This window comes from Elephantulus edwardii, unplaced genomic scaffold, assembly GCF_000299155.1.
Source record: "Elephantulus edwardii isolate Elephantulus edwardi_28Jun2011 unplaced genomic scaffold, EleEdw1.0 scaffold00202, whole genome shotgun sequence".
NCBI lineage: Eukaryota > Metazoa > Chordata > Mammalia > Macroscelidea > Macroscelididae > Elephantulus > Elephantulus edwardii.
In genome coordinates this window covers 3,750,211-3,778,084 of record NW_006399952.1, presented here as the reverse complement: position 1 = coordinate 3,778,084, position 27,874 = coordinate 3,750,211, and the positions used below count along the sequence as shown (strand labels likewise).

Sequence of the window (27,874 nt, the reverse complement as noted above, 5' to 3'; positions counted from 1 at the left end):
ATATATAATTTCACACTATCATTCACATTGTGTTTCACACAATCATTGCACTACATTACATTTTATAAAATTAATCAACACTGAACCATATATGCCCACCATTGCCCCATCTTTCCAGATTCCTGCCAGATCTTTCCCATTTCCTTTACTACCCCCTCCCCTAATCCATCAAATTGTGCGACTCTATGATGCCCCCCATCCTCATCCCTCTGCCTCTCCCTTTGGATCCACATACACCTTTTACTAGTTACAATAATGGTCTCATACAGTATTCGCTGTTATGTGACTGAGTTAGTTCACTCAGCATAATGCTTTCCAGTCCATTCCAAGTTAATGTAGTACTTTTCGAATCATCGCTCCTTAAGTGCTGCATAGTATTCCATTGTGTGAATAAACCACAATTTCTCAGTCCATTCAACTGTAGTTGGAAATCTGCACTGTTTTCACGTTCTTGTGATGCTGAATAGTGCTGCTATGAACACTAGTGTATACAAATCTGTTTGTGTCTCAGTCCTAATTTTCTCAGGGTATATTCCAAGGAGTGGACTAGCTGGGTCTCTATGTGGGCTTTTGTATCTCTTGGGCTTAAATCTATTATGGCACTTTATCATGTGCATGAATTTGTCTACTTTCCTACAAATTGTCTATTATAACTTACAGCAAAAGACCTAACATACAGCAAATATTTAATAAATGTTACCAAAGATAATGAGGGTTGAATGACCCTTAAGTCTGTCTTCATGGCACTTTCAAGAACCTTAGTTTTGACATTTAACCAAAAGAATAATAAGGGGCTACTTAACGGTTTCAAGTTATCTTAAATATTTTCAATTCAAGTTTATATTATAAGGGCTTGGAAAAAAAAACATTACATGTTTAATTACTAACAAAATTTCCCATGTATCCCACATAAGGCAGGATGAAAAATAAAAGTAGATACCAATACATAAAATGTAAGAATATTACATAGAATCAGGGAGCTCTTGTGGCCTAGTGGGTTATGAATTGTGCTGCAAACCCAAAGAAGAGTGGCTTGGATTTACCAGTTCCTCTCATACAATTTGCAGTCTTTGAAAACTCACTGGAAGATCAGCTATGAGTCAGTTCTAACTCAATGACAACAAGTGAGTTATATTAAGTCACTTTTGAAATTAAGATGAGACAGACATTTTGAGCAAGATTTAAAAAAAAAACACATACTACTTCTCACAAGGATTTAGGGGGAAATATGATAGCAGTGAAAAAAAATATATACTTTCTCTAAAAGCAGACCTCCAGGTTTCACAGTTATGAACAGAAGCAAAAGACATGATCAGTTTCCTCATCCATACTAATGAATAGGTCAGAGACAAATTAGAAGATCTCTTCATGTTCTGAAATGTGAAGTTTAATGTACAAAATTACAACTATTTTATAGTAATTTTATATGATGAGAATATGGACATTATTATGGCAAAATAAAGAAACAGTACCAAAATCCTTTAGAAACACAAACTCCACAAATATAGACTATTAAGAGATGCACCTTTAAAAAAAAAAGAGATGCACCTTTTATGAATAAATATTTATTTGTATAAGCATACCATCTGTTTCCTGTACCACACTAATGAGTATTAATATAGGCTCAATCTCTGGTTTTGATGACCACTGTAGCCCCGTAAGTCCCTGAGCATGGCAAATGTTAACCCAAAACACAAAAGTTAAGAGTCTATTACGCAGAAGTGCCTCAGTAGAAAAGCCTAGCAATCTATTTCCAGAATCTCAGTAATTAGAAACCCTATGAAGCTGACACATATGAGCTTACTATGAGTCAGAATCAACTGAGATTTCGGTTTGCTTATTTTTAATAGCAACATATGTTTGTGGTTTATTAATGAAATGATGGATGAGTGCCTTTCAGCCACTCAGGTTTTCAAGTGCTGGCCTGAATGTGAAGTTCACACTGTCCTGAGCTGGGAATTCCAACTGGGCCCCTTGTCAGGCCCTCGAGTGGTGGCAAATTCATCTCTTTACCTCTTTCATCAATAGACAGCCAAGCATATGTATCCTGACCACGTTCTTGCACTTTCCACCCCGTCTCCTACCATAGTAAGCCTTCCCCATAAAATTTCTATTAGTCTTCATCAGTCACTTCCCCAACCAGTGTATGTTCCACATACTGACTACTGTTCTTACACACAGTATTTAGCCTATGCCCCTCTAATGACAATTCTGCATGTCAGGCCAGCTCTCTGTATTCCCTTTCTGAGTGTGGTACTTGGCCCTGCTGACAACCTCCTATGTTTAATGTTATGCACTAATGACCGTGACTAGATTGTTCTTCTTTCCCTGAATTAAAATATTTTCTTCCTTCATTTCTCATTAGTTACTAAGTTTCTTTCTCCAAGATAGTATTTTAAATTATGTGCTTACTAGAAAATAACAGTATAGATAAAATATACTTTGCTTCATATGCTACTATCCCTCCATTCATTCAATGACTAAACAAACCAAGAAAAGAACAGACTAAGTATACACAGTGTGTCAAGAATACCTGGTGCACTTAAGGAACTGTATCTGTGAATATGCCTACCAGTCCAACAAAGACTGGCTAAATCTAATAAGAGTTCAAAACGGTCAGGAAGAAAGCTCTCTAACCTTGTATTCCTCAAAACCACTTACATTAGTCTAAAAGAACACATGCTAAAGAAGCCTAATTAATACATACAAGACTTATAAGTCCTCTATTACTTCCTGTCATTGCTAAACAAATACAGCCCTAATATATACTACGCAAAAGAAATGGGAAACTGTACACAAAGGAGAAAAAAGCAGAATTGTTTAAATAGCCTTCAACCATAGCAAATGTAGAACTTGGGGCATTTCTAGTTTTATGGAAATAAGTAAGAGGATGCAATTCAAGGAAAGTCTGGCAGCTGCCAAAGAAAGCAGAATGCCTCTCCTTCCAAAGAGACTGATTAAAATTCATGTTCCTTCTTGCATTCAAGCTTTCGACATGAGCTGAATGCAGAGGAAAATAAATTACAAGGCTTGCCATAATTGCAGAAAAATAAATTCAGAAAGTTAAGTATTATTTCCCTTTCACATCTCAAATTCAAAATCTGAAAAGATTTTCATATTAGACTCTCTTTATCTGTTAAGAGATTAACCTCAATATTCTTCTAGATTACCTCTATTAAGAAAAATGTCCTACCAAACTGGTTCTGAAAGTAAGAAGAAACAAACACAAAGATATAGGCAAACAAAATTCTCTAGTATGGCTTTCTGTATTTGCCTTTGAAGATTACTTATCAATCACTTAAGATAATACACAACCTATGGTACTAATGGAATTTAAAGATTCCAATTTGGAAGCCAATGATCTCACTATGCCTCAGGATACTGAACAGAGATCCTCAGTCCACTTGCAGCCACCCTTCTTTGTCTTTCACAGCATTCACAGGAAAGAGCCTGTCAGCACTTACTGCTGCTAAATGGAGCAGGAAAACAATCAAAGAAAACACAGATCCCCCATCTTGCCCTGATAGACCTGCTACTCCAATGGCCACACACTGCACATGCCATCTTAAAGCCAGGCCCCTTCTTACTGGTGCCTGGGTGTCATTACAAATCCATTTCTACCAAGTAATAGTCCATCAATCACTGGTATAATTATTACCAGGAAAGGAATTCTACAACAGAGTACTCATATGTTACCTAAAATACCATACTGATTTCTCTATACTTCTTCAGAAAGGAAAAAACCTCAACACATTTAGCTGGTAAGACTCATATAAGCAAATAAAAATGTCGTACTTTGTGTTTTAAAACAAAATAGGCCTTCTTTTTTAAAAAATGATAGTAAAGAAATCTGAAACAAATATAAATAATTCTTTTCAGGAGAGAGAGGAAGAATACAAAGGGCATAGATTTTAACACCCCACTTCCACCCCAAAATACCTTATCAGGCCACCACTGCAAATCTTCTCCTAGAGAGACTGGACTTTGAACAGGCGTATTCTTCTTATCCAAGTTTGGTTCTCCTTCCTTGCTGGTAGAGCCCCTCTCATTATCAAACGAGGCTCCATCAAGCCACCTTCGTTCACGTAAACGTAAAACGGATTCACGTTCACGCAACAGGTCAGAGTCTCTCTCTAAGGGAAGAAGGAGAACTGGTATGCAATTGGGTCACACCAGTGGGATAAAAGTAAGCCACTCTCTAGTAAAGACCCTTCAGGATGCAAACTAACAGCAGTTTGTCTACTTAAAAAAAATCTGTAAATGTAAGTGTTTATCTACTAAGCCTGACATGCAACATTCAAAACATTAACCCTTTCAAGTGAATGAAAGAAAATAATAAACTTTGTAACTTTTTGTAAACTCTCTTGAAGCAGGCATTTACAAATTCCAACTATGTTTTAGAGTAGAAACACGTTTTAAGCAAGTGTTTTGAATTTTTAAATACAGTTTACAAATTTTTGCTTTCTTTAAAAATGTTCACTGTAACATTTTAAGTTATCTATAAAAAAATTTTAAAAAAATAAATGCATGTATGCTAGACAAAAAGAACATCTATTTAATCTTCAGTTAAAGAAAAACCTCCACTCTCAAGTTACTTGAAAAGGTTAACATACATGGCCATTATATAAACTAACTACAAATTTTATTTTTAAAATCCAAGCCCATATTTAGAGTAACTTTATAGGGTTGGATTTTTCTTTTTTTATAAATATGTCTTATTTAATATTTTGAAGAACCAACAGACTTGTCTTTTTTTTTAAAAAAAAAATTTCTATACCCAAAATGCTTCCTTTCTAGTTGGTTTACAAGCCATCTTAAGTCTATTTTTATCCATACTTTGCTTATGGTGGGGTTTTTTTTTGTTTTTTTTAAAAAAAAGATTATCAAAATAAACTTTCTAAGACTCAGATAACAAGGATTAGAAAGAAAGTTGAATCATAGGAAATCAGTACTTACACAAGTTAAAATCAATCAAATATTAGCAATTGCCTATGGTTCAAAAGTATTAACTACATGAAAGAATATCAGGAAACTAGAAAAGGGAAAAATGAGGAGTTGTTTGTGTTGGGTATTAAGTAGGCAAAAATCTGATGAATTTTTATGGCAGTAAAGTATGTATTAAAAATTTTAAAGCTATTTCATATTACTTATTTTAAGAGATCATAATAGGTTTTGTCAATTTGTAACTATACTTTTAAGCACTAAGGTATTTACAGAAAAGTTTTAATATAAGATAGGCCCTTTCTCAATCTACTAATGACAATAATACAGTTCACTCTTGATGGTTATTTAAATAAAATTTTCATTTAAAAAAGGTGAAAATACTGACAATGAAAGTTATGGTATAAGCTGAAGCTGTAACAGATATACAAAGAGGATAGTTTAATCATTTTTAAATCTTATTTCTGGCCTCTAGTGTATACTGTATCTCTTAAAGATTTTAAAAAATTTTAAAAACATTATCTTAATAAGCTCAGTATTTCTATATAATTACTGGCAAGTCTGATAAGATTTTCATATTTCACACTTTCATCTAACCAGCTTTAAAATGAACAGATAAATAACTATTTTAATCAGATAAACAAAGGAGATTTGTTTTCTGAATGCTGCATGTCACTATAAAGTAGAATTCTGCTTTTAGTTCAGAATCTATATTCCGCTTTAAAAATATAGATAAGATAAACTATAAGCCTTAATAAGTATTCCACAATGTTACAAAAAGTCACTAAAATATTATTGTGGCTCTTAAAAAAAAGAAGAAGAAAAAAAAACCAAAACAAAACAAACTAGTTTAAATTCTAAAGTACACCCAAAACATTAATAAGTTGTAACTTCATCTACATCAATATTAAAAGTTCAAACACAGTGAATTCAACCATTCTTTCTCCATAAAGCCAGTCAATGATAAAAGAAATAGGTGCAAAATTACCTCGAGATGAGCCTAGCCTGGAGAGCGATGAACGGCGAAACGAAGGGTAACCAAAATAACTAATGTCTTCAGAAAACATGGCATCTGCATCAATAATGACACTTGGGTGGGCAGAATGAATATCAGCATCAAGAAGAGACATAAGATCCTCTATAAACAGAAACAAGTGGAAAATGAAGATGCTAGAGCATACACACCTTCAGGACACAGAAAGACTTCTACAAGGTAAAACACAGCAGAGTCAGGACTAACTACTGGGGTAACCAGAGGGGTAAAAGGAAATAATGCTGGGATTCTTAGTGTACATTTTAATGGGATACCTGTTTGCTTACGTTACCTCTGAGTAAACAGAGGAAAAAGATTACTATTTAAGATACAATGATTACACAAGCAAATTCTAAACATAGTTTAACAATATTAAACCATATTCTCTAATAAAGGCATGAAAAGAACATTCTGGAGTCATCTGCCAGGCAGTGATAAAGACAGAACATATATACATTCTTTCATGCAAAGACAAATCCAACAAACATAAACATGTCTACACTTTTACTGGGAAAGACTTTACAAGCAAGCAGTGCTGTGGTGAGAATAGTATTCCAGCTTGGAAATAATGGTCAGAATATCCTTTCTGCTTCAAAATTCCACTTTCCAGGCAAAAGGACAGGTAAGAAAACCTCCTAGCAAAGCACCCACCTCCAGGTAAGTAAGATTCACTGGCTGTATCGTCACCATCATCTCCATCTTCATCATCCCGGCTCAGTAAATTATTTACAGCAAGGTTTACATCAAGATTTGTTCGCTGAAGTTCCCGAATAATGACACTTCTAGATTTGCCTTGTAAAACGACTTGGGCCTAAAATTTTAAAGTAAAATCGAAAAATGAAGCTGAGGACTATGCTAATTTCTTTTCCATGAAAATCAGTTTAAGATCAATGCAACAAAAGTTTTCCATTAAGAGTATGGTTTGCCCTCCTCATTTAAACGTCACCATGTTTTGTTCCCCTACATGGTTTCTTGCAGAATTCCCACCTGTGAAATCAGCTCCTCTGGAATGACAGACGCGGGAATAACTGGCTGGGGCTGACTGCCCAGGAGCCCTGAGCCTCGATCCCGTCCTGTCCGAATCACTCGTGTCTGTCGGCGGGAATCTCGAGCTCCCGCTGACGACCTCCCAGAAGATCCTCCTCCACTTCCACTCACTCCTGAACTCCAGCGACTTCTAAAGAGGAGAAAGTGTATTTAGCACTGTCTTTACACACGAGTGCACAAAAGTATGCATTTTAATTATTTGAGTAAAAGTTTACAAACCATGAGGGTTTTACATCTGACCACATGTTTTAGGTTGGAACATTAATTACAACCGATAAACTTAATTCATTCTAACATCTAATCAATTTCTTATTGTATATTGTCTTTCCTTTCACCCAATTTATTAATTTTTCTTTTTCCTCCTTTCCCATCTCTGCTAACCAAGAATGATTCTGTCTGTAAATTTTTCTTCAGCTTTTTATTACAGGGGTCTTAATAGTCCTTTTGTAAAAAGACTTACTTTCCTTAGCACAATGTCCTCTCAGAACTAGGATTTTAATAATCATTCTGAAAACTATTTTGGGTCACATTTTCATTTTCTCCGGTCAAGATAAAAATGTCTATTTTAACATACAGTGTTGTGACAGAAAAATAATGTAATAAAATTGAACTTTTAAAATGCTTACAGATAAATTCCTTTTTAGAAGCAGATGCCACACTTCTGCATCTTCTAGTGTACTTTTAAAAAAAAATTCACATAATTTTGTATTTCTAGTCACAACCCTAAAATGAGTTGTCACTTACCTCTGCATAAAAGCTGTATTAAACCTAACTATTAACATCCTGATACAAACACTATAATGCAGAGTCTGGGGCTCAGAGTGCTTTCCCTGGAATAAAACATTTATTCATAAACAATACTTTGCTAAAGCAGTATTAACAATCTTGATCAAGAGGAAGCTACTGCTTAATGGCTATGTTCATTGTTTCATAATTATGAGAAAATTCATATTAAAGGACATGTTGTCTAAGTCTTCACTTATTGCTCCAGGCATGGCAAGTTTTACATTAAATAAGTCAGAATGCTTTTCTGTATTCACTTCAGATGTTAAAACAGTCACAAGTCATCAGCCTTTCAAATTATGATAGTGCCAGTTCTTTTAAAGATGTATCTAATGTTTAAAAATCACTCAACCAAGAGAGGTGGTTGTTTTTGTTATTTCTTTTCACATTCCTCCCAATTCCTCTGTAGGCCCTCATCTAAAGCTAAAACTCATTCTACACCTGTTTTTCCAAGCTTTCTTTTTCTCCCTTTGAAAGCTTTTGTATGTATTAATAATTCTCAAGTCAGGTATCAAATTTCCTTATCACTCTTCTTATTTCATTAGATATCCCAGTCTCTACCTAGAAATAACATAAAATTTCCTACCTTCAGTATGATTAAAAAACCAAGAAGAAGGGAGGAGAGGGAAATCCCAAGAAAAAGCAGTGCTGGCCTTCGGAAGGCTCTCTACACTTGCCAATGCACATCATGAACCCATGCTTATCCAGTATCTGCATCTACGGCCCAAAACACTTGGCAAAATTATTTTGAAGCAAACTGTATTGTGCTCCCTCAGAGTTGCAGTATGAAACAGCACTTATTTCAGCTACGGAACAGATTTTTTAAATTATTCATAAGCCCAAACAAAGCTCTCATTAAAAGTAAACAGTATTTTAAAAACATAAAGCTGTATATTACTGTTTCAGTGTAAAGCAACCATGTTAGCTGCCCAGCACAAAGAGCTGTTGAATACTGAGCTGATTCTGAAATCCTGTGGTCAATAACCAAGTCACAGAAAGCTCCAAGCTACTGATTCCGAGTTTAACTCACCTTGCTATCAAAGCTCTTTCATTATGTACAGATAGCATTAACATCTTAAAAGCAAAGTGGCCCCTAAAACCAAAGTTGATGCTCTGCTTCATTTCTATACCCTAAGACAAAGGAACTGTATCCTCTTTTTTTTTTTTTTTAATTAATTTTAGTGAAAGTTTTCAAAGACTTAGGGTTTCCAATCATTCATGGTTGTACTTTTCTCCCTGTCCACACCCCCTCCCCTCAATTCACTCTTCTCCTTGGAAAGTAAAACTCTTTCATTGTTATGCAATCCCTCCCTGCCAAATCCACTCCACTGTGTAGCCTTCATTCTGGACTCCTGTCATGACAATAATACCCAATCATATATCCCTTTTAAACAGTCTCATCTGTTTCAATGCAATATGCATCATTTCTCCCCTCCTCCTCTGTCTTCCCTCAACCCTGATGTCAGTCCCATTTTACAACAGTGGCCCTATACAGTATTTCTCCTTTTCTGACTAAGATATTTCACTCAGCATAATGTCCTCCAGGGTCATCTATTTTGCATAATATTTCATGAGTTCCTTGTTTTTCAATGCTGCATATTATTCCACAGTGTGAATGTACCACAGCTTCTCTATCCATTCGTTTGTTGATGGGCACTTGGATTGTTTTGAGCTCTTTGCTATTTATTGCAAGCAAAGTTGCTCAAAAGAGCTCTCTTATCTAAAAAGTCAGGAAACAAATGTATGGGCACCCCCTTTTCTTTACTATCTTTTTTTAAATGGACATTCAGTAACATGTATAAATCTTTCTGTAAAATATAACCTTAAAAAAAGTATAACCGTCAGGTGTTTCTGGTTTAGCTGTCCTGCTTTTTCTTTTTCTACAGCATGCTAGAATAAACTACCTTCCCTGACTTTTAGTAACTGGAGTGGTTACTGATTTTTTTTTCTCCCCACACCATTATTAAACAAATGTTGTCAAATTATATATATTTTTATATTTATGTAAAAAAATTTAGCAAAGGTGAAATGAAACTAAGCAGACAGATTCCAATAAATTATTAAATCAGTTACTTCTACTTTAGGTTTCCTATACATATTTAAAATTCTTTCAGGTGGAACTATATTTCTTGAATATCTTTGAAGGCTGACAAGTTCAAATACATTATTTCATCTTGAAAACAAGAAGAATTACTAAACCTAAGCGTCTAGAACAGATATAATTAAAATTATTCAAGTCTGAGATTTTTTAGGCTGGTTGTCGTTTAATCCTGCTGCCTGAGTCTAATCATTTCACTCAAAAATATCCCACTTCGGACAATAAATTTTATGGTAAATTTAAAGACAATGGCTGCATCGCCTGAAATTAATCATGAAAAAACAACAGACAAACCCAAATTGAGGGACCTCCTATAAAACAGTTTTCTGAAGCATCAGAAACTTCATGAATTTCAGAACGACAACACACACAAGAATACTAAGGGCAATGTGTGGTCATGTGTTGAATCCTAGACCAATAAAATATCTGAATGGGACAAGTGGTGAAATTTTAATAGACCCTACAGGTTATGTCTTATATTAATTTTGTGGTTTTGATCACGGTACTCAAAATTCAAGCTCATTGACATTATAATGACCACTGATTCATAATGACCTCGGAAACCACTGGGAAGGTGTAAAATCGTAGGACTGTCCAGCTTTCTTCCTCTTGAGAGGCACAGATGAATTTAAATCCCTAGAGTCTTTTGGTAAGGAGCAACAACAGCCCACTCCTGACTAGGCCAAAAGAGAGTACTAGGATTATGTAAAGTGGACATTTGAGGGAAGCTAGGTGAAGGTATACAGAAGTTATACTGCACTGTAACTTTTATGTAAGTTTAAAGAAATATAAGGTTAAAAGAAGTACATGTAATTAACAAGGGCACAGTATTAAGAAAAGTAAGGACTGCTGGGACACAGAGTCTGAACTAACTGTAGCTGACCCTCCAGTGGATTTTCAGAGGCATTAAGAGGAAACTGCCCCTCCTTCTCCTGTAATGCAGCTAGTGGCTTCAAACAGGTGCCTTGTGCCTTTATTACTCTGTGTGCCATGGCGTCAGAACAGACCCACAGCTGACTCTCCACCCGGTTTTCAGAGGCAGTATATCCCATAGGAGGAGATGGCCCCTCTTCTCCTAGGGAGCAGCTGGTGGAGTTAAACCACGTGCCTCTGGGATTGCAGTGCATCTTATCACTAGGCCACCAGAGCTCCCTCCAAGTGTTACTAGGTAAACTAAAAACACAAACCAACAATTTATCTGTAATTACAGCACAAGCAGTCACTGATGGTTTGTTAAAATCTATGCATGGCAGGATTTTTCTAAAAAGAGGATTAAGGGCAAGATTCTGCCAACCCTTAAGTGAAACAAAGAATTATAATCTTTAAAGAGGGTTCAATTTAACCCAGTAAAATAGGCAGTAATCATTCTTTGTTAAATAATAGAACAGCATTTGCATATCATGTTATTAACAGAATTCTTTATTCTTCATACTATGTGACCTTTAAACAGAAATAAAACATTTTCCTATGTTCCCTGTTCATAGTTTTGACACAGACTAAGCTAAAGGAAGCACTTGACTAAATGATCCTCCTTCCCACCTCAAAATAAACTTCATCAGCATCCCAAATAAATAAATAAATAAATTTCATCAGCATAAAAACCAAAAAGAGGCAGTTCAAACCCACCAGATGCTCTGCTGGAGAAGGAGGGGGCAATCTCCTCCTGTACCAGTCAGATCTGATTTGACGGTACACGTAAAAATAATACAATAAAATAAAATAAAAAAAAAATTAAAAACCAAAGAGAGCTAAAGGAATGACCCTTTTTTAAATTCCACTTTTTAAATCCCTATTTACTTTACATGTCAATTCAGTGTCCCACTGCTCCTATAATGCCACACCTTTCTCTACACTTCCGACTTACTCTGAAACAATTTTATCTTTCTCTGACCAAACTTTGAATATGTATGTCACCTTGACTATCTATCTGGCATTATCTACTTAATTGAGTAATCCAGTTATTAAAGTCTACCTAGAAAACTGATGAAATGATCTAGTTTGGAATTTGTATATGGTCTCTTTTTATTTTTTTATAAATTAAATGGCAAAGGAATTGAGTACCTAGTTTATAAAAAGACATTTTATAGATACACTTGAAAATGAAAAATTTATTAAAGGCTCTAAGGTTCAGATACGTGATTCATAAATCTCATTAAATACAGAAACTACTACACAATTTAGATGCCAAGAAAATATAAATGTTAGATAGTTCTACCCAAGAGTAAGTCACAAGTTTTGATCAAAAATTGTACTACTGAAATTTTAAATGGCACAGACAGCAAAACAAAGCATTATAAACACAAACAAGCGTTATGTATTTTTTTAAAAAGCCAAGGGCTGAGTTAATGCAAATGTGTGGGTTATTTTTATCACTGTGGGCAGCAAGGGTTTCCTCATTGCGTTAGGAGAGTATACTGAAGATGACTGATCACTCAGGACAGTGAATTGAACTGGAACTTACCCTAGGGTGTTGCCTGCCAGTCTGCCCAGAGTCTCGGAACCTGAGAGAAACCATGGGGAGTCGCTCGTCCTACCAGGCCTCGAAGTCCTCCCCGCCCCAGAGGTGCTGTTCAACTTTGACCTGAGGGGGGCAAAAATCCATCACACAATAGTCCAAAACTGCATAGAATAAACCTGAAACTCCAGCCCTCAATCCATGACTGAATAAAGGAACACTGCCTGGTCTCAGACCACCCTATAGCGGCTTGTGAATCTGTCAGTCACATTCCACAGGAGTTCCATTTCCACCGGCTCATTTTCAGAAGGAGATGTGATCACTAGGCCTTTCTTCCTAGTTGGTCTAGCCTGGAAAATGCTGCTATGCAGCATTTTACCCGCACACAGGTCCTCACGGATAGTTCAGGTGAACAACCCCCTTTGCTTGAGGTACATGACTGGGATTCAACCCAAGTCTCCCACACACAAGGTGGGAATTCTCACTGTGGTCAATACACCAATTTAACCATTCTCTGCTAACTCTTACTAAAATGCATATTTCATACCAAAGAGAATATAAAAATGAATAGTCTCATAAAAATCTAATGTTCTTGACTGGTTGAAATCATTTTCATATTTTAACTGCAAATTAATTTAAATAGTAAATTTGTAATTTTGATTTTTTTTGTCCCAATCATACTTTCCTACTAAACTACATCATACATTATCATTCATCCTTCTTTACATACTACTGTTTGAAGATTCTAATGGTTTTACATTTAATTACTTGATCTGAAAATAATAAAGAGTATAAATGATCTAAAAAATCATTCTAGTAGAACAGGTAACACATGAAATATCTTTCTTCTGATAACCTAATTTTCTTAAATAATCAATGATCCTTTTGCTAGTTTTAATGAGCTATCACTCTCTCCTTATATAAATATTCAAATCAAAATACAAAGTAATCATTCCACTCTATTGTGCAATGTCTTTTTTAATGTTAAAAAAATATAAACAATCTCTTCTAAGAGTAAAATTAACAGAAAAGATGTATCTTACCCATCATTATTATCAGGTTTACCCAATTCCAATCTGTCTGGCTGTACAGAAAAGCCAATCCTGCAAACTCTACCATCCTAGAGCAAAGAAAAATTCCAAAATAAAAATGAGCATTAAAATTTGAATGCTTCAACGAACAGAATTTTGTACCTATTACTGCCAATAAGACAAGTTCCCTTCCAGAAAAGTCTCCCACCAGAGCTGGAGATATGTGATAAACATCAAGAAAACAGGAGAAAAGAATCTAAAGAATCTCAATCAAATAGAATTCAGAGAAACAAAATGACTGGGTATCAAGTTTCCCCATTCTGTGACAAGTTTCAAACTCTAGTAAATCATCTAAACTTTGTGTGGGCCCAAACTCATTTATACAAACAACAAGCAGAACTGGGTTGTCTTCTATAAATAGCCCTTCTCTAAGCAGTTCAAGTAGCCACTGTTTTCTCTGGTTAAAAAGGAAAACGATAATGTGTGCTAAGTGTATCTTCAGTATATGTTCTGTCGAGTCATTTACCTCAAGAAGAAAAGCAGCATGATTTGGTCCCACCACACACTGTTTAATTGTAGCCTGTTCCAATACATTCAAAGGGGGGTGGCTATGGATTGTAAAAAATAAAAAGAACATGTAAGTAAAATTATTTCTTTAAATGGTAATACATTCTAGATTCTTATCCCTCAATTACCATAAGAACAAAAATAACTAGCATACCTTTAAACAACAAAAGCTAACAACAAAACTACTCAGTTACTTATTTATAAAGCAGTAATTCAAAAAAGAACCCAACCCATAAAAAGTTGATACTTGAAAAGAGTCTTAGTAGTTTCTGCCTAAATATAAACACTTTTTCCAATAAAATCTATTCTTCATTCAAATGTATTAAAATATTTAAAGTATCTTAAAATTCTTACCTGTTTAAATTATATTTGTTCAGTTTCTCTGAAACTTCTCGTAACCTTTGAAAATCAGAATAAATCACATAAATAAGACAGTTCTGACCGGTACTTGGATTGTAATTTTTTTTTCCCAAAACTTTACCAATCCATTAGCAATTTCAACTACAAAGAATAGTCTTAATCCCATTTTCCAAATGAGCAAACTAAAGCTTCTAGAGTTTATGTCACAAAATGCAGCAGTTGAGACTTGAGCAACAGCAGATAATGAAGCCCTGGTTTGACTGATTATGCATTGTAATAAAACAATTAACTTAATTAATGGCAATTAATGTTTTAAAACAGAACGCCTAAGAATGACTGCATGAAATCAATGTGATTTGAAAACTTTCAAATGAAAAACAATTAAACAAAAAATGCTCCAGGTTTCTAGTCAAAAATTCATACACATTTTATTTGATGACACTAATTATAAGACTTGTGACCACGGGCCTCTCAATTCATCCATGTGTTTCTCCTTTCCATTAATCCTTCCTGCTCCTGAGCTTCATGCCTGGGCAAATGCTGCCCTTTTTAGTCTTACTGATGTGATATACCATCAAGTCAGAACCAACTTGTAGCTGATTCTCCAGCAGGTTTTCAGAGTCAGTAAATTTCACAGGGGGAAACTGCTCCTCTTTCTCCCAAAGAGCATCTGCTGGATTCGAACGAGTGCAGTGGGTTGGTAGCACAACTCCTTATGACGAGACTAAGTCATCAGAGCACCTTTTTAATCTTAGAATGTTGTAAGGGGCAATAGCTCTCTCTTGTTCTTGTTCTTGCTATTACTGTTAATAGGGCTCTCCGGTGGTACACTGGGTAAGGAGTTGTGCTATCAATTCAAAGGTATATGATTCGAATCCACCAGTAGCTCAGCAGGAGAAAGATGGCAAATAACCTTATGAGCAATTTACAGCCTCAAAACCCACTGGCTATGAACTGGTTCTGTCTGGACTCAGCAGAAATTTTACTGATAATGTAGGATTGATTATGTGCTTAATAGTTTATCTTTGTTTGGCTGTATTTCTTGTGCACCTCTCCACGTCTTCCCTTTCTTTAGTAACATTGTGCTGGTAATTTTTAAACACTCTGCTATGTAAGCCAAAAGAAACTCTTTTGTGTACATGGGTACCATGAAATGAAAACACCTGGGAAACATATTTACAAAATTTTATATGGGACAGGAACAACCCAAAAGACTAAGTGACCTAGACAACAGAATACCAAGTTCAAGCTTGTGACATGAAACAGAACAAACCAGAACATCAATGTCCTTATCTATAAAACAAGGATGTTACCTCATAAATCCAGAAATGTACTAACTAGGAAAGAGAACTATAAAATAAGGGCTATATTTCAAAAAAAATACTAACTCTTCTATTAAAATGTCACTGCTTCTCTCAAGGAGAGAGTTAAATGAATATAAAACATTGAAGCACTTAGTTAAATTGAGTTTAATCATGTACTTGATACATATTAATGTAATCTATGTAGAGAGATTAAGGGTTTAGATCTACAAAGTTACTGAAACAACTTTTAAAATGTTCACAAATAACTTTCTTAAAAATAAACTGGTATTTCTAAAAGCAACAGCAAACATTTAATAGATTAAATGAGCAAGAAATTCCATTAATTTTGCTTTTTAGAGAGTGCCTAAAATAAATGAACTCAAATTGCAATCATTTCTTCCAACATACATATTCCAAAAATAAATCAGGTATTAAAGTCAGTTTGTGATTACAAAGCTGCCAGAAACCATCTGTGAACAAGTTGTCCCTCTATACTCATTTTCCATGGGTTCTATCTTCTGTTCACGCTGCTATAGAGCATGTTCCAAACACTGTTCCAGGGGGTAAGAACCACCTTCAGGAGACCTGGAACAGAGGCCTGCGCGCTCACTGTTGTCGGCCCACCTTTCCTTTAACTCCTAGAACATTCACCACAAAGGGCCAGAGGGTTTACTTCCCTGAAACCACGGTAGTGCCACTTCCAGAAGGCACAAGTTCCCAGACAACTAAAGGCAACATTTACCATGACATTTTCCTACTAGCACACTACTGTCCTAGAACTTTCAGCATAGAGACACAGTGAGGTCAAAGCCTTTCCCAAACTGTACAATAATAATATAAAGCTTAATCAAGTCCACAGCTGCTCCAATTAGAACTGCAGGTAGGTATTATCTATAAGGTTAAACCAACACCTAGAGGAGATCAAATTGCTAGAAAATATTTAGTAACAGTTTAAGAACCCAAAAAGCAATTTCCACCTCCTGAGGGTACAGGAGAGAATGGTTAGTGTTTTAAGTCTAAATGTTCTTATCTTTCAGAAATCAGGGTGAGCCTCCAAACCACATGTGAAATGCATGCAAATCTGTATTGGCAACAATACTGATGGAATGCAAGGGGAGTCATACACTCGCCTCATTTATGAATAACATGGCTCAATCTCGCACTACTTCTCACATTCTCTTCTGGTTAAAGGACTATTTGTCATCTTTGGTTCTTTGCACTCCTGAAACTGTCAGTGGCTGACACACACACACACACACACACACACACACACACACACACACACACACACATTCATTCAACCTGGCTCCAACATGCTGTGATCCTGTGAACAATGGAAGGAAACCCTGCCTGATGCCACACCATCCGCACAATCTCAGCTGCCTCTACGTCAATTCACCGTGTGGAGGGTCAGCTCGCCTTTCCTTGACTGACCAATTCTCCAAGCCTGAAGTCCCTTTTCCAAAGACTAGTCGTCCCGCCGTTCCCCGCCCCCATAACATTTCTTCCAGGACAGCCTGCTTTGTTCTTTCAGCAGTTCAGTCAATATTCTTCCCAACACCACAAGAGCATGTACTAATTGTCATATTCCTCTTCATACTTCATCTTAACTATCTGAAATTTTTACAAATGAGATTATACATGGACACAGTCTTCCAATGAATAGCAAGTGTTTAAAAACTCTGAAAAAAAAATCTCGAAAATTTAAGCATATATATCATTCTTCTTATCTCAAAGCAGTTCTTTCTGAACTGGCCCGCTACACAGTAGTTAACATAGATCCCAGATGGCAGGAACAAAGAAAGCTTCAAGGGAGAGAGGCAGATTGGGGGAGAATCAGTAGTGGCCTAGTGGTAAGAAGCTGAGCTGCAAAGCCCAAAGGCATGTGGTTCTAATCCACCAGCTTTCTCTGTGGGAGAAAGATGGGTAAACTCTCTTGCAATTTACTCCCTCTGAAAACTCGTTGAAGGGTCATCTATGGGTCAGTTCCAATTCAAGGGTATACAACAACAAGGAGTTTTTAGTTCCCATTTACAGTAGTCTTCAGAAGACACAGAAATCAGAGTCACTTCAAGTTAATGATCACATTAACGTCATCCGAAATTACTAAATAATTTGCTCTTTGTGAGCTTAGAATGCTTCCAGTTATTTGTTATAATATCCTTATAATAAAATTAACATGCTTCCTTTACAGCAGATAAAAGAAACTACTAGAGAAACTCATCAAATTTTATTTAAAATCAATCTTTACATGTAATTTTGAAAGGAAAAGATCTTAAAAGTATAGCATAGTATTGCAAACAATTACATCGCTATTTAATCTCATTTAAAGACGGGCAAAAGAAAGCCTTTGTGAACTGTAACGCCATGAATAGCTAGATCTGTACTTGTACAGCAATGATTTATTCTCTATTTAGACCACTGTCTTGTTAAGTGCTGCTGATGTTGATTCTGACTCATTGTGACCCCAAGTACAAAAACAAATGTTGTTGTTTGTTGTTATGTGCCATTGAGTCGTTTGCAACTCATAGCGACCCTATGTACAACAGCCCTAAACTCTGCTCTGTCCAGTGCCAATCGCACTGTCTCTGACACTCCCATCCCAATTATCCCAGTCACTGAATCAATCCACTTCATAGAGGGCCTTCCTCTCCTGCGCTGTCCCTCCACCCTCCCAAGCATGATGTCCCTCTCCAATGACCTGTCCCTCCTCACAACATATCCAAAGTATGTTAGACGGAGCCTAAGAATCCATGCCTCCAAGGAGCAGCCCGGTTTGACCCTCTCCAGGATGAATCTGTTTGTTTTCCTAGCAGTCCATGGTACCTTCAATACTCTTCTCCAGCACCAAAGCTCAAAGGCATCAATTCTCCTTCTATCCTCCTTAGTCATTGTCCAACTCTCTGATGCATAACAAATGATAGCAAAGACCATGGTCTGTATCAGATGCACCTTGGTCTCCAAAGAGACACCACTGCTCTTCAGTACTTTGGAGAGGTCCCTAACAGCAGACTTTGCCATGGCAATACGTCTTCTAATTTCCTGGCTGCTGGTGCCAGGAGTGTTGACTGTGGAGCCAAGCAAACTGAAGCTGTGAACAATCTCAACCTCTTCACCATCCATCCTGATGCTGCTAACTGGTCCAGTTGTAAGAATCTTTGTCTTGACAGTGAGCCTCAATCCATATTGGAGGCTTCAGGTCCTCCTCAGTTTCAGAAAGCAGGGTTGTATCATCTGCATATCGTAGATTGTTGATAGATCTTCCACCAATCTTGACCCTACATTTCTCCTCATAGAGCCCAGCCTCTGCATACAGGTTGAAAAGGTATGGAGACAGGACACATCCCTGGCGTATGCCCTTCCCAATTTTGAACCATGCAGTATTTCCTTGCTCTGTTCTGACGACTGCCTCTTGGTCCAAATATAGGTTTCTCATTAGCACGATCAAGTGTTCTGGTATTCCCATACATACCTACAAAAGCCTAGTAAAAGGCCATTCTTATCAACAATCCATGTTGTTGAATGTCTTCCTCTTTTTTGTTTTACCTTATAAAAAGCACGATGTTCCCTCTCTAGGGGCTGGTCCCTCCTGATAATATATCCAAAATAAGTTCACTATCTTTGCTGCTAAAGAGCACTTCTTCAACAATAAATTTGTCTGTTGGTTCTGGCAGTCCATAAAATATTCAATATTCTTCACCCTGACTTGAGTCAGGTGTACCTTCGTACTCAAAGTGACATCTTTGCTCCTAAATTGACTTTAAAGATGTCATTTTGATGCAAATGTGCCTAGTGCCATAACCCACATGACTTTTTAACTGCTGCTTCTATTAGTATTGATCCATGCATTCCTACATCTTTAACAGCTTTTCTCCACTTATCACACTGTTGCTAACTTGTCACAGTTTTAAGAATTTCTTTTCAGTATAACAACAAAGATTAGTCCTTATCTTCAAAAGGTCTTCATTAAGTGCTATGGGTGGTCTTCACTTTCTGCAAGCAAGATTATGTCATATTTAACATTAGTGAGTCTTCTCAAGGCCTGATGTCATAATTTTCTTCATATGCTGCAGTTTCACAGATTACCTGCTCTGCATACAAAACACTAACACAAGTTTCTGCTTATTTTTATCAAAAGAAGGCCTCTTGTCTAGGTAGAATTTCCTTATATGCAAATTAAAATTATCTGAAATTTCCATTCTTCACAATATTATCCATAATTTATAATTATCCACAGAGTTAAATGCTTCTGTATAGTCAATAAAACACAGGTAAATTGCTTCCTGGTATTCCATCAGCGATTTTCACTTTCATTCCATGTCCTCTTCCAAATCTGATTAAATATCCTGTAGTTCTGTTGATTTACTACTGCTGCAACCATTTATGAATTATTTTCAGCATAATTTTACACATGTGTGATAATACCTATATTGTTCAGGAATTTACTGGATCACCATTTTCTTTTCCCCGTTTACTTTTTTAATTCATTTTAGTGAAAGTTCACAGGGACTTAAAGAGTTTCCATTCATTCATTGTTGTACTTTTCTCCCTGCCCACCCCCTCACCCCATCACCATTTTTTTAAATATGGGCACAAATATGGATACATTCAAGTGTGACCTGGTAGCTATATCCATACTTCTTGGCAAAGGAAAAAAATATTCCAGTACAATCAAAGTATATGCCAAATGAAATTAGAAACCATATTATGAACAGAAATGCTGTCTAGAACACTAATCAAGTTCAGTACATCATATAAGAAATCATATGAGGTCATTCAAAAGAACACACACAACACACACCACACACACACACACACACACACACACACACACACACACACACACACACAGAGAGAGAACTGAGAAGATTCTTAAGAGTAGCTTTCAATCACAAAGCCCAAGCTTCTAACTTTCTTCCTGAAGAAATGTGTGGCTTAAGAAGACAGGTTCTCTTTGTCTATATTCCAGTCATTTGAGTACTATCTTCACATATTCCACACAAAAGGGAGACGAAATCTGCCAAGTCTTTCTTCACATGTCAAACTTTTTTGGATACAGTTCAGAGAGTGGAAAATGTACAATGCTACTTGTATTAATAACAAAGAAGAAAATTTCAATGTACAGATTTCTTTTAGGTTAGGTGGTAGCGGTTATGTACAAAATACCTCTGAACCCTGCCCTATCCCGAGGCAATCACTTGTTTTTGACACTGCTACCCCTAATTTCCCAGTTACTATGTCAATCCATCTCTTCCCTGGTCGTCTTCTCTTGTGTTGTCTCTCTCTCCTTCCAAGCACAATGTCCTTCTCACTCCAAGGACTGGTCCTTCCTGGCAACAAGCCCAAAGTATGTCAGATGAGGCTTTAAAATGCTTGCCTTTTAAGAACAAATTGGTTTCACCCTATCCAGGAAAAATTGTCAATGTTATGTTTTATACTCTTTTCCAGCACAACTCAAAGGCAACTCAACTCAATTATTCTTCTGTCATCTTTATTCAAGTGTCCAGCTCTCTAATGCATAGCAAGTAATTTTAAAACCATGTGTATCGAATCACTGCAAAGACCATGGCTTGGATCAGGCACATTTTAGTCCCTAAACTGATACTGTTACTCTTTAGCACTATGGAGAGGTCTCTGGCAACAGATTTTCCTAATACAATTCATCTTTTGACTTCCTGACTGCTGGTGCCAAGTGTCGACTGTAGAGCTAAGTAAATGGAAACTGTTAACAATCTCAATCTCTCCTCTATTCATCATGGTGCTGCCAAATGGCCCAGTGTTAAGAATCTTTGTTGCTTTGATGCTGAGTTTCAATCTGTAAGATTATATATTCTTTCATTGTTATACAATCCCTCTCCCCAAGTCCACTCCACTATGCAGCTTTCATTCTGGACTCCTATCATGACAACAATACCTAATCACATATCCCTTTTAAACAGTTCTCTCCCTCATCTGTTTCAATGTAGTATACATAATATATCCCATCTATCTCAGTCTCCCCCCAACCCCGATGTCAATCCCATTTTACAACAGTGACTATGCAGTATTTGTCCTTTTGTGACTGAGATATTTCACCCAGCATAATGTCCTCCAGGGTCACCCATTTTGTATAATATTTCATGAGTTCTTTGTTTTTCAATGCAGCATAGTATTCCATTGTGTGAATATACCGGAGATTCTCTACCCATTCGTTTGTTTATTGGCACTTAGGTTGTTTCCAACTCTTTGCTATTGTGAACAAAGCCACAACAAACATGGGTGTGCATATATCTGCTTGGGTGGCAGTTATGGTCTCTTTGGGATATATTCCCAGTAGTGAAACTGCTGGGTCAAATGGTATTTGTAACTTTTTGAGCAAGTGCCATACTGCCTTCCATAGTGATTGCACCATTTTACACTCCCCCCAACACTGAATAAGGGTTTCAGTTTCTCCACAACTTTGCCAGCACTTGTTGTTTGCTTCTATTAAATTTTGCTATTCTTCCTGGGGTGAGATGATATTTCATAGTTGTTTTGATTTGCATCTCTCTTAGAGCTACGGATTTTGAACATATCTTCATGTGTTTGTTTGCCATCTGAATGTCTTCTCTGAAGTGTCTGTTCATATCCTGTGCCCATTTTTCAATTGGGTTGTTTACCTTTATCTTGTTGTAGTGCTTGAGTATTTTATAAATTCTAGATATAAGCCCCTTATCTTGCATGTCATTACCAAGTATTTTTTTCCTACTCTGTAGGTATTTGCAATCGCTTGTTATGCATCAGAGAGTTGGACAATGACTAGGAAGGACAGGAGAGTGGATGCTTTTGAGCTGTGGTGCTGGAGAAGGGTACTGAATGTACCCTGGACTGCCAGGAAAACAAACAGATCCATCTTGGAGAGGATTAAACCAAGCTACTCCTTGGAGGCAAGGATTCTGGGGCTTCGTCTGACATACTTTGGACATGTTGCCAGGAGGGACGGGTCCTTGGAGAGGGACATCATGCTTGGGAGGGTGGAGGGACAGCGCAGGAGGGGAAGACCCTCTATGAGATGGATTGATTCGGTGACTGGGGTAATCGGGATGGGTGTGTCAGAGGCGGTGCAGTTGGCGCAGGATAGCGCAGGGTTTGGAACTGTTGTGCATAGGGTCGCTATGATGGCACATAACAACAACAACAACTCTGTAGCTTCCATTTTTACCCTGCTGGAGAAGTTTTTTGAGTGTGCATAGGGATTTGATTCTTAGAAGGTCCCATTCATCTATTTTATCCTCTCCTGGTTGTAGATTTTTCAGGATGCTTGGAAGACGTTTAAGTTGTGGTTTAGGACTTTTAGAGTTCTTCCAAGCTTTTCTTTAATGAAGTTTATATTTCTTGGTTTTAGTCCTAGGTCCATAATCTTTGGCAAAATGTTGCTTGCACGTGCTATTATTCCATAATTTTTGTATTTTGTTGGATCACCTTTTTTTGAATGGAAATAAATATGGATCTCGTTCAGTCAGCTGGCTAGGTAGCTGTCCTGCTCTTGACACAACCCGGTGAGCACATTCAGGGTAGCATCCATTTGCTGAAATCAGCTGGTATTCCATCAATTTCTGGGGTCTTGTTTTTTACCAATTCGTTCAAAGCAGACTGAACTTCCACCTTCATTACCACTGCTTCTTGATCATGTTGTTTCATGAAATTCTTCTCTATCGGTCAATTCCTTCTGGTACAATGACTCTGTGTACTCCTTTCATCTTCTTTTGAAGCTTCCTGGGTCATTCAATACTCTGCCCATAGCATCCTTAAGTATTTCAACTCAAGGTTTGAATCTGTTCTTCAGTTCCTTCAGCTTAAAAAATGCTGAACAAGTCTGTCTGCTTTGATTTTCTGACCCTAGCTCTTTGCACCTTTCATCATATTTTGCTTTGTCTTTGTAAGCTGTCTTTTGAAATCATCTCTTCAGCGCCTTAATTTCCAGAGTGCAATATTCATTCAGAGTCTCATCTGACACCCATCTCAGTCTTGTCTTCCTCACTGCCTTTGCAATGATCTGCGTTCGTCATGCATGATACTCTTGACATCCTCCCACAGCTCCTCTGGTCTTCATTCATTAAGTGTTCAAGGCCTCAAACCTGTTTTTGAGGTGATTATTAAACTAAGGTGACAGAGACTCAATGACAAATTTTGGTTCTTATGGACTTGAATAAATTATCTTTAACTTTTTCAACACCTATTGTTGCTATTGTTGTTGTGTGCTGTCAAGTTGTCTGTGACTCAGAGCGACCTGTACACACCTGCCCCCATTACCTCAATCACTGTGTCAATCCATCTCAAATGGGATCGTCTTCCTCTCCTACACTGTCCCTCCACCCTTCAAAGCATGATGTCTTTCTCCAAGAACTGGTCCCTCCTGGCCACATGTCCAAAGTATATGAGACAGAGCTTCAAAATTCTTGCCTCCAGAGAGCATGTTGGTTTCACCTTCTCCATGAGAGAGACCTATTTGGTCTCTTGGCTTTCCACAGTATGCTCAATACTCTTCTTCAACACCATAATTCAAAAGCATTAATTCTTCTTCTGTCATCTGTATTCATTATCCAGGTCTCTGACACATAGTAAGTAATTGCAAAGACCACAGCCTGGATCAGATTCATCTTAGACATCTTTGGATTTCAGCACTCTGGAGAGGTCCCTGACAGCCCTTTCCTAACCCAATTCATGTTCTGATTTCCTGACTGCTGGGTCCAAGAGTACTGATTGCAGAAAAAAGCAAGCTGAAATTTTTAACAATCACAACCTCTTCTCCATCTATCATGGCACTGCCAATTGGCCCAGTGATGAGAATCTTTTTTGTCTTGATGCTGAGCTTCAACCCATACTGAAGATTACAGTCCCTGACCTTCTGCAGAAAGTGCTTCAGGTCCTCCTCAGTTTCAGCAAGCAAGGTTGTGTCATCTGAATAATGCAAACTGTTGATGAGTCTTCCAATTTTGATGCTTCAATTAAAATGGAAAAAGTATTTTATAAATCACCATTTACCCAAGAATACAAACCGTATTTGCCTCAGCCTGTTGAATAACTTCCAGCCATTTACCCACAGAATAAAACTTTAATGCACTCATATAATTTTATTTTGGAATAAAGAGCTTAATACTCATATGAAAAACAAGTCCGTAAAAACTACCTGCAATAGTAAATCAGACTCTACAGAAAAAGTCTTGAAGCTTATCTAGCCGTCATGTCATAGAAAGCAGGTATAACCAAATACAAACTACTTTTTTTTTTAAAAAAAGGTAATTTTATTATTATTAACTTTAATGAATGTTTACAAAGACTTTGGATTTCCATTCATTCACTGTTACATTTTTCTCTCTGACCACAGCTCTCCCCCTCCCCGCCACAGTTCACTCTTCTCTTTGAAAAGTAAAAGAAAAATTCCTTCATTGGTGTACAATTCCCGCCTCCACCCCCATACACTCCACTATACAACCTTCATTCTGGGCTACTTTTTAAAAAAATCTATGCCCAGCTTGTTGTGCAGCCTCACCAAAACACCACTCAGCGAGCTTCAAAGGAGCTTGGAACAGTCATCTGGTTTGCAATATGCATTGGGGGGTGCGGGGGAATGGCTGAAGCTGATCTCCCAGGAAAGCTCTTCATTGGAGGACTCAACACAGAAACAAATGAGAAAGCCCTGGAAACTGTATTTGGCAAATATGGATGAATTGTAGAGGTGTTCTTGATGAAAGACCGAGAAACCAACAAATCAAGAGAACTTCCTTTCGTCACCTTTAAAAGCCAAAGATGCAGCCAGAGATATGAAAGTTCTTGGATGGAAAGGCTATCAAAGTGGAACAAGTCACTAAAACAACATTTGAAAGTGGTAGGCATGGACTCCCTCCACCTCCAAGAAGCAGAGGTCCTCCAAGAGGTCTCTGAGGTGGAAAATGAGGAAGTGGAGGAACCAGGGGACCTCCTTCACGTGGGGGTCACATGGAGGATGGTGGTTATTCAATGAATTTTAACATGAGCTCTTCCTGGGGACCAGTGCCAGTGAAAAGGGGATCACCACCCCTCCTAAAAGAGCCTTCAGGACCAGTTCAAAGCAGCTGGAATGAGTGGAAGAGCACCTGTATCACATGGAAGAGACAGTTATGGAGGTCCACCAAGAAGGGAACCCTTACCTTCATGCAGAGGTGTTTATTTGTCCCCCAGAGACAATGGATATTCTACTAAAGATAGTTATTCAAGCAGAGATTACCCAAATTCTAGGATACAAGAAATTATGCACCACCACCAAGAGATTATACCTCTCCCGATTATGGTCATTCCAGGTCACGTGATGATTATCCATCCCGAGGCTATAGTGATGGCTATGGTCTGATCGTGATTATTGAGATCATCCAAGTGGAGGCTCCTACAGAGATGCCTATCAGAGTGTGGTAACTCAAGTAGGGCTCCACTTTAAATGTGTAAACACTTGACTTGTGTACTAGTGTTGTAATTCTCTTTAACTGTTCCTGAAGGCCACTTTCTATTTGATTAATCCCAATATATGAAGCAATTAACACCAAGATCTTTCACAGACATCCAGCCATCTAAAATGGGCAGATGAATCATTCTGCCTATATAGACAAGCTAGATGGATAATATAGAAGGGTGGTTGCATTTGCTATTCTTTAAGATTTCAGGGTGTCTTCAGGCTGAAATATCAGTGTTCTCAGTGTGAAAAACCAGAGAACAGATGCTTACATTAGGAAAGTGCTATTCACTTAGTAAACCCCCAAAACCACATGGATAATGCCTTTCAGACATTTCCTATATAATCTGCAAGAACCTCCCTTCTTCCTTCCCCCAATAAGACCATTTAAGTGTGTGTGAAACAACTACAGAATACTAAAAACACTTTTGGCCAAAATCAACCATGAAGCAGGATGGGGAAAAGGGAGGGAATAAGATATTTTGCATTGAGCAAATGTGCTATCACAAAAACACTCCAAAGTGCTAAAGAGAAAAAAAAAAGTCAATTTAAAGACTAAGGTGTATCTGATCCAAGCCTATTTTCAGTTATTTCACATGCATCTGAAAGTTAGATAATGAATAAGGATACAGCTGCCTTTGGATTGTGGTGTTGGATAAGATACTGAATACACCATACACTGCTAAATGAAGAAACAAATCTCTTTTAGAGGAAGTACAGTAAGTGTGTTCTCTGGAAGCAAAGATGGGGCAACTTCATCAGGCAGTTCCTGGAGGGGAAACATTATGATTGGAAGTTAAGAGAAAGAGAGTAAGATCCTCAAGATGGATTAACAACTGCAACAGGAGACTGAGCATGGGGGAGAAGAAGAGGAAGGCACAGGACAGGGTGAGGTTTCACTCTGGTTCATGGGGTCACTGTAAGCCAGAACAACACAGTTTCAGAGGAGTCAACACAAAGTTGCAGAGTCATTTTGAGAAAGTCACTTATTTGTGCCAAAATCTAGCAGGCACAAAGTTGGCTAACGCAATCCAGTCTAGAGGGTAAATTGTTACTGAAACTTGAGTACAAAACTGAAAGGCCAACTGAGTCTTGGTACCAGCAGCCTGGAAATCAAAAGACAAATTGCACTGGGAAATGCTACTGTCAGAGACCTCTCCAGAGTACTGAAGAGCAATGCTGTCAGTCTCAAGATTAAAGTGCACCTGTTCCAGGCCACAGTTTTCACAATTACTTGCTATGCATCAGAAAACTGGACAATGACTAGGGATGATAGAAAGAGAATTGATGTCTTTGAGCTGTGGTACTGGAAGAATACTGTATATACCATAAATCGCCAGGAGAACAGATGCATCCTGGAGAGGGTGAAACCAGGCTGCTCCTTGGAGACAATGATTCTGAAGCTCTGACATACTTTAGGCAGGTTGCAAGGAGGTACCAGTCCTGGGGGTAAAGAGACAGCGCAAAAGAGGAAGACCATTGATGAGATGGATTGACTCAGTGACTGGGGTAGGGAGGGTAGGTGTGCCAGAGACAATAAGGTTGGCTTAGGATAGTGTATGGTTCAAAACGGTTGTACTCTGAGTAGCAAGCTATCAGTAGTAGCAGGTGACCTGAAGGCACTTAACAATTGAGTCTTCTCATAATGAATGTGTATTAAAGGAAGAAAGGCTTCTGCCCTACTAGCAATTACACTGACCCATGAGATAGGGCTGAAAGGAGCATTCCTATAGCCCCAGGGGGGGCAATCTTCCAAATTGCTTATCAATCTCCACCTACGCACACATACAACTACACACACTCTCTCTCTC

At 37.5% G+C, this 27,874-nt stretch overlaps 1 protein-coding gene and 1 pseudogene across 1 annotated transcript in view; one reads left to right on the top strand and one right to left on the bottom strand.

The window, feature by feature from the left end:
* Window positions 1–27,874, bottom strand: part of UBR5 (ubiquitin protein ligase E3 component n-recognin 5) — a 164,612-nt gene that overhangs the window by 86,543 nt on the left and 50,195 nt on the right. The window contains exons 2-9 of the mRNA XM_006897174.1: window positions 14,310–14,354; window positions 13,915–13,996; window positions 13,401–13,477; window positions 12,364–12,483; window positions 6,962–7,151; window positions 6,626–6,785; window positions 5,930–6,079; window positions 3,940–4,133 (exon numbers count right to left, since the gene is read on the bottom strand). Of these exons, the coding sequence (XP_006897236.1) occupies window positions 3,940–4,133; window positions 5,930–6,079; window positions 6,626–6,785; window positions 6,962–7,151; window positions 12,364–12,483; window positions 13,401–13,477; window positions 13,915–13,996; window positions 14,310–14,354 (1,018 nt within the window). The remainder of the gene's footprint in view (window positions 1–3,939; window positions 4,134–5,929; window positions 6,080–6,625; window positions 6,786–6,961; window positions 7,152–12,363; window positions 12,484–13,400; window positions 13,478–13,914; window positions 13,997–14,309; window positions 14,355–27,874) is intronic.
* The window catches only part of LOC102851472, a 52,688-nt pseudogene continuing 50,022 nt past the window's right edge, over window positions 25,209–27,874 (top strand).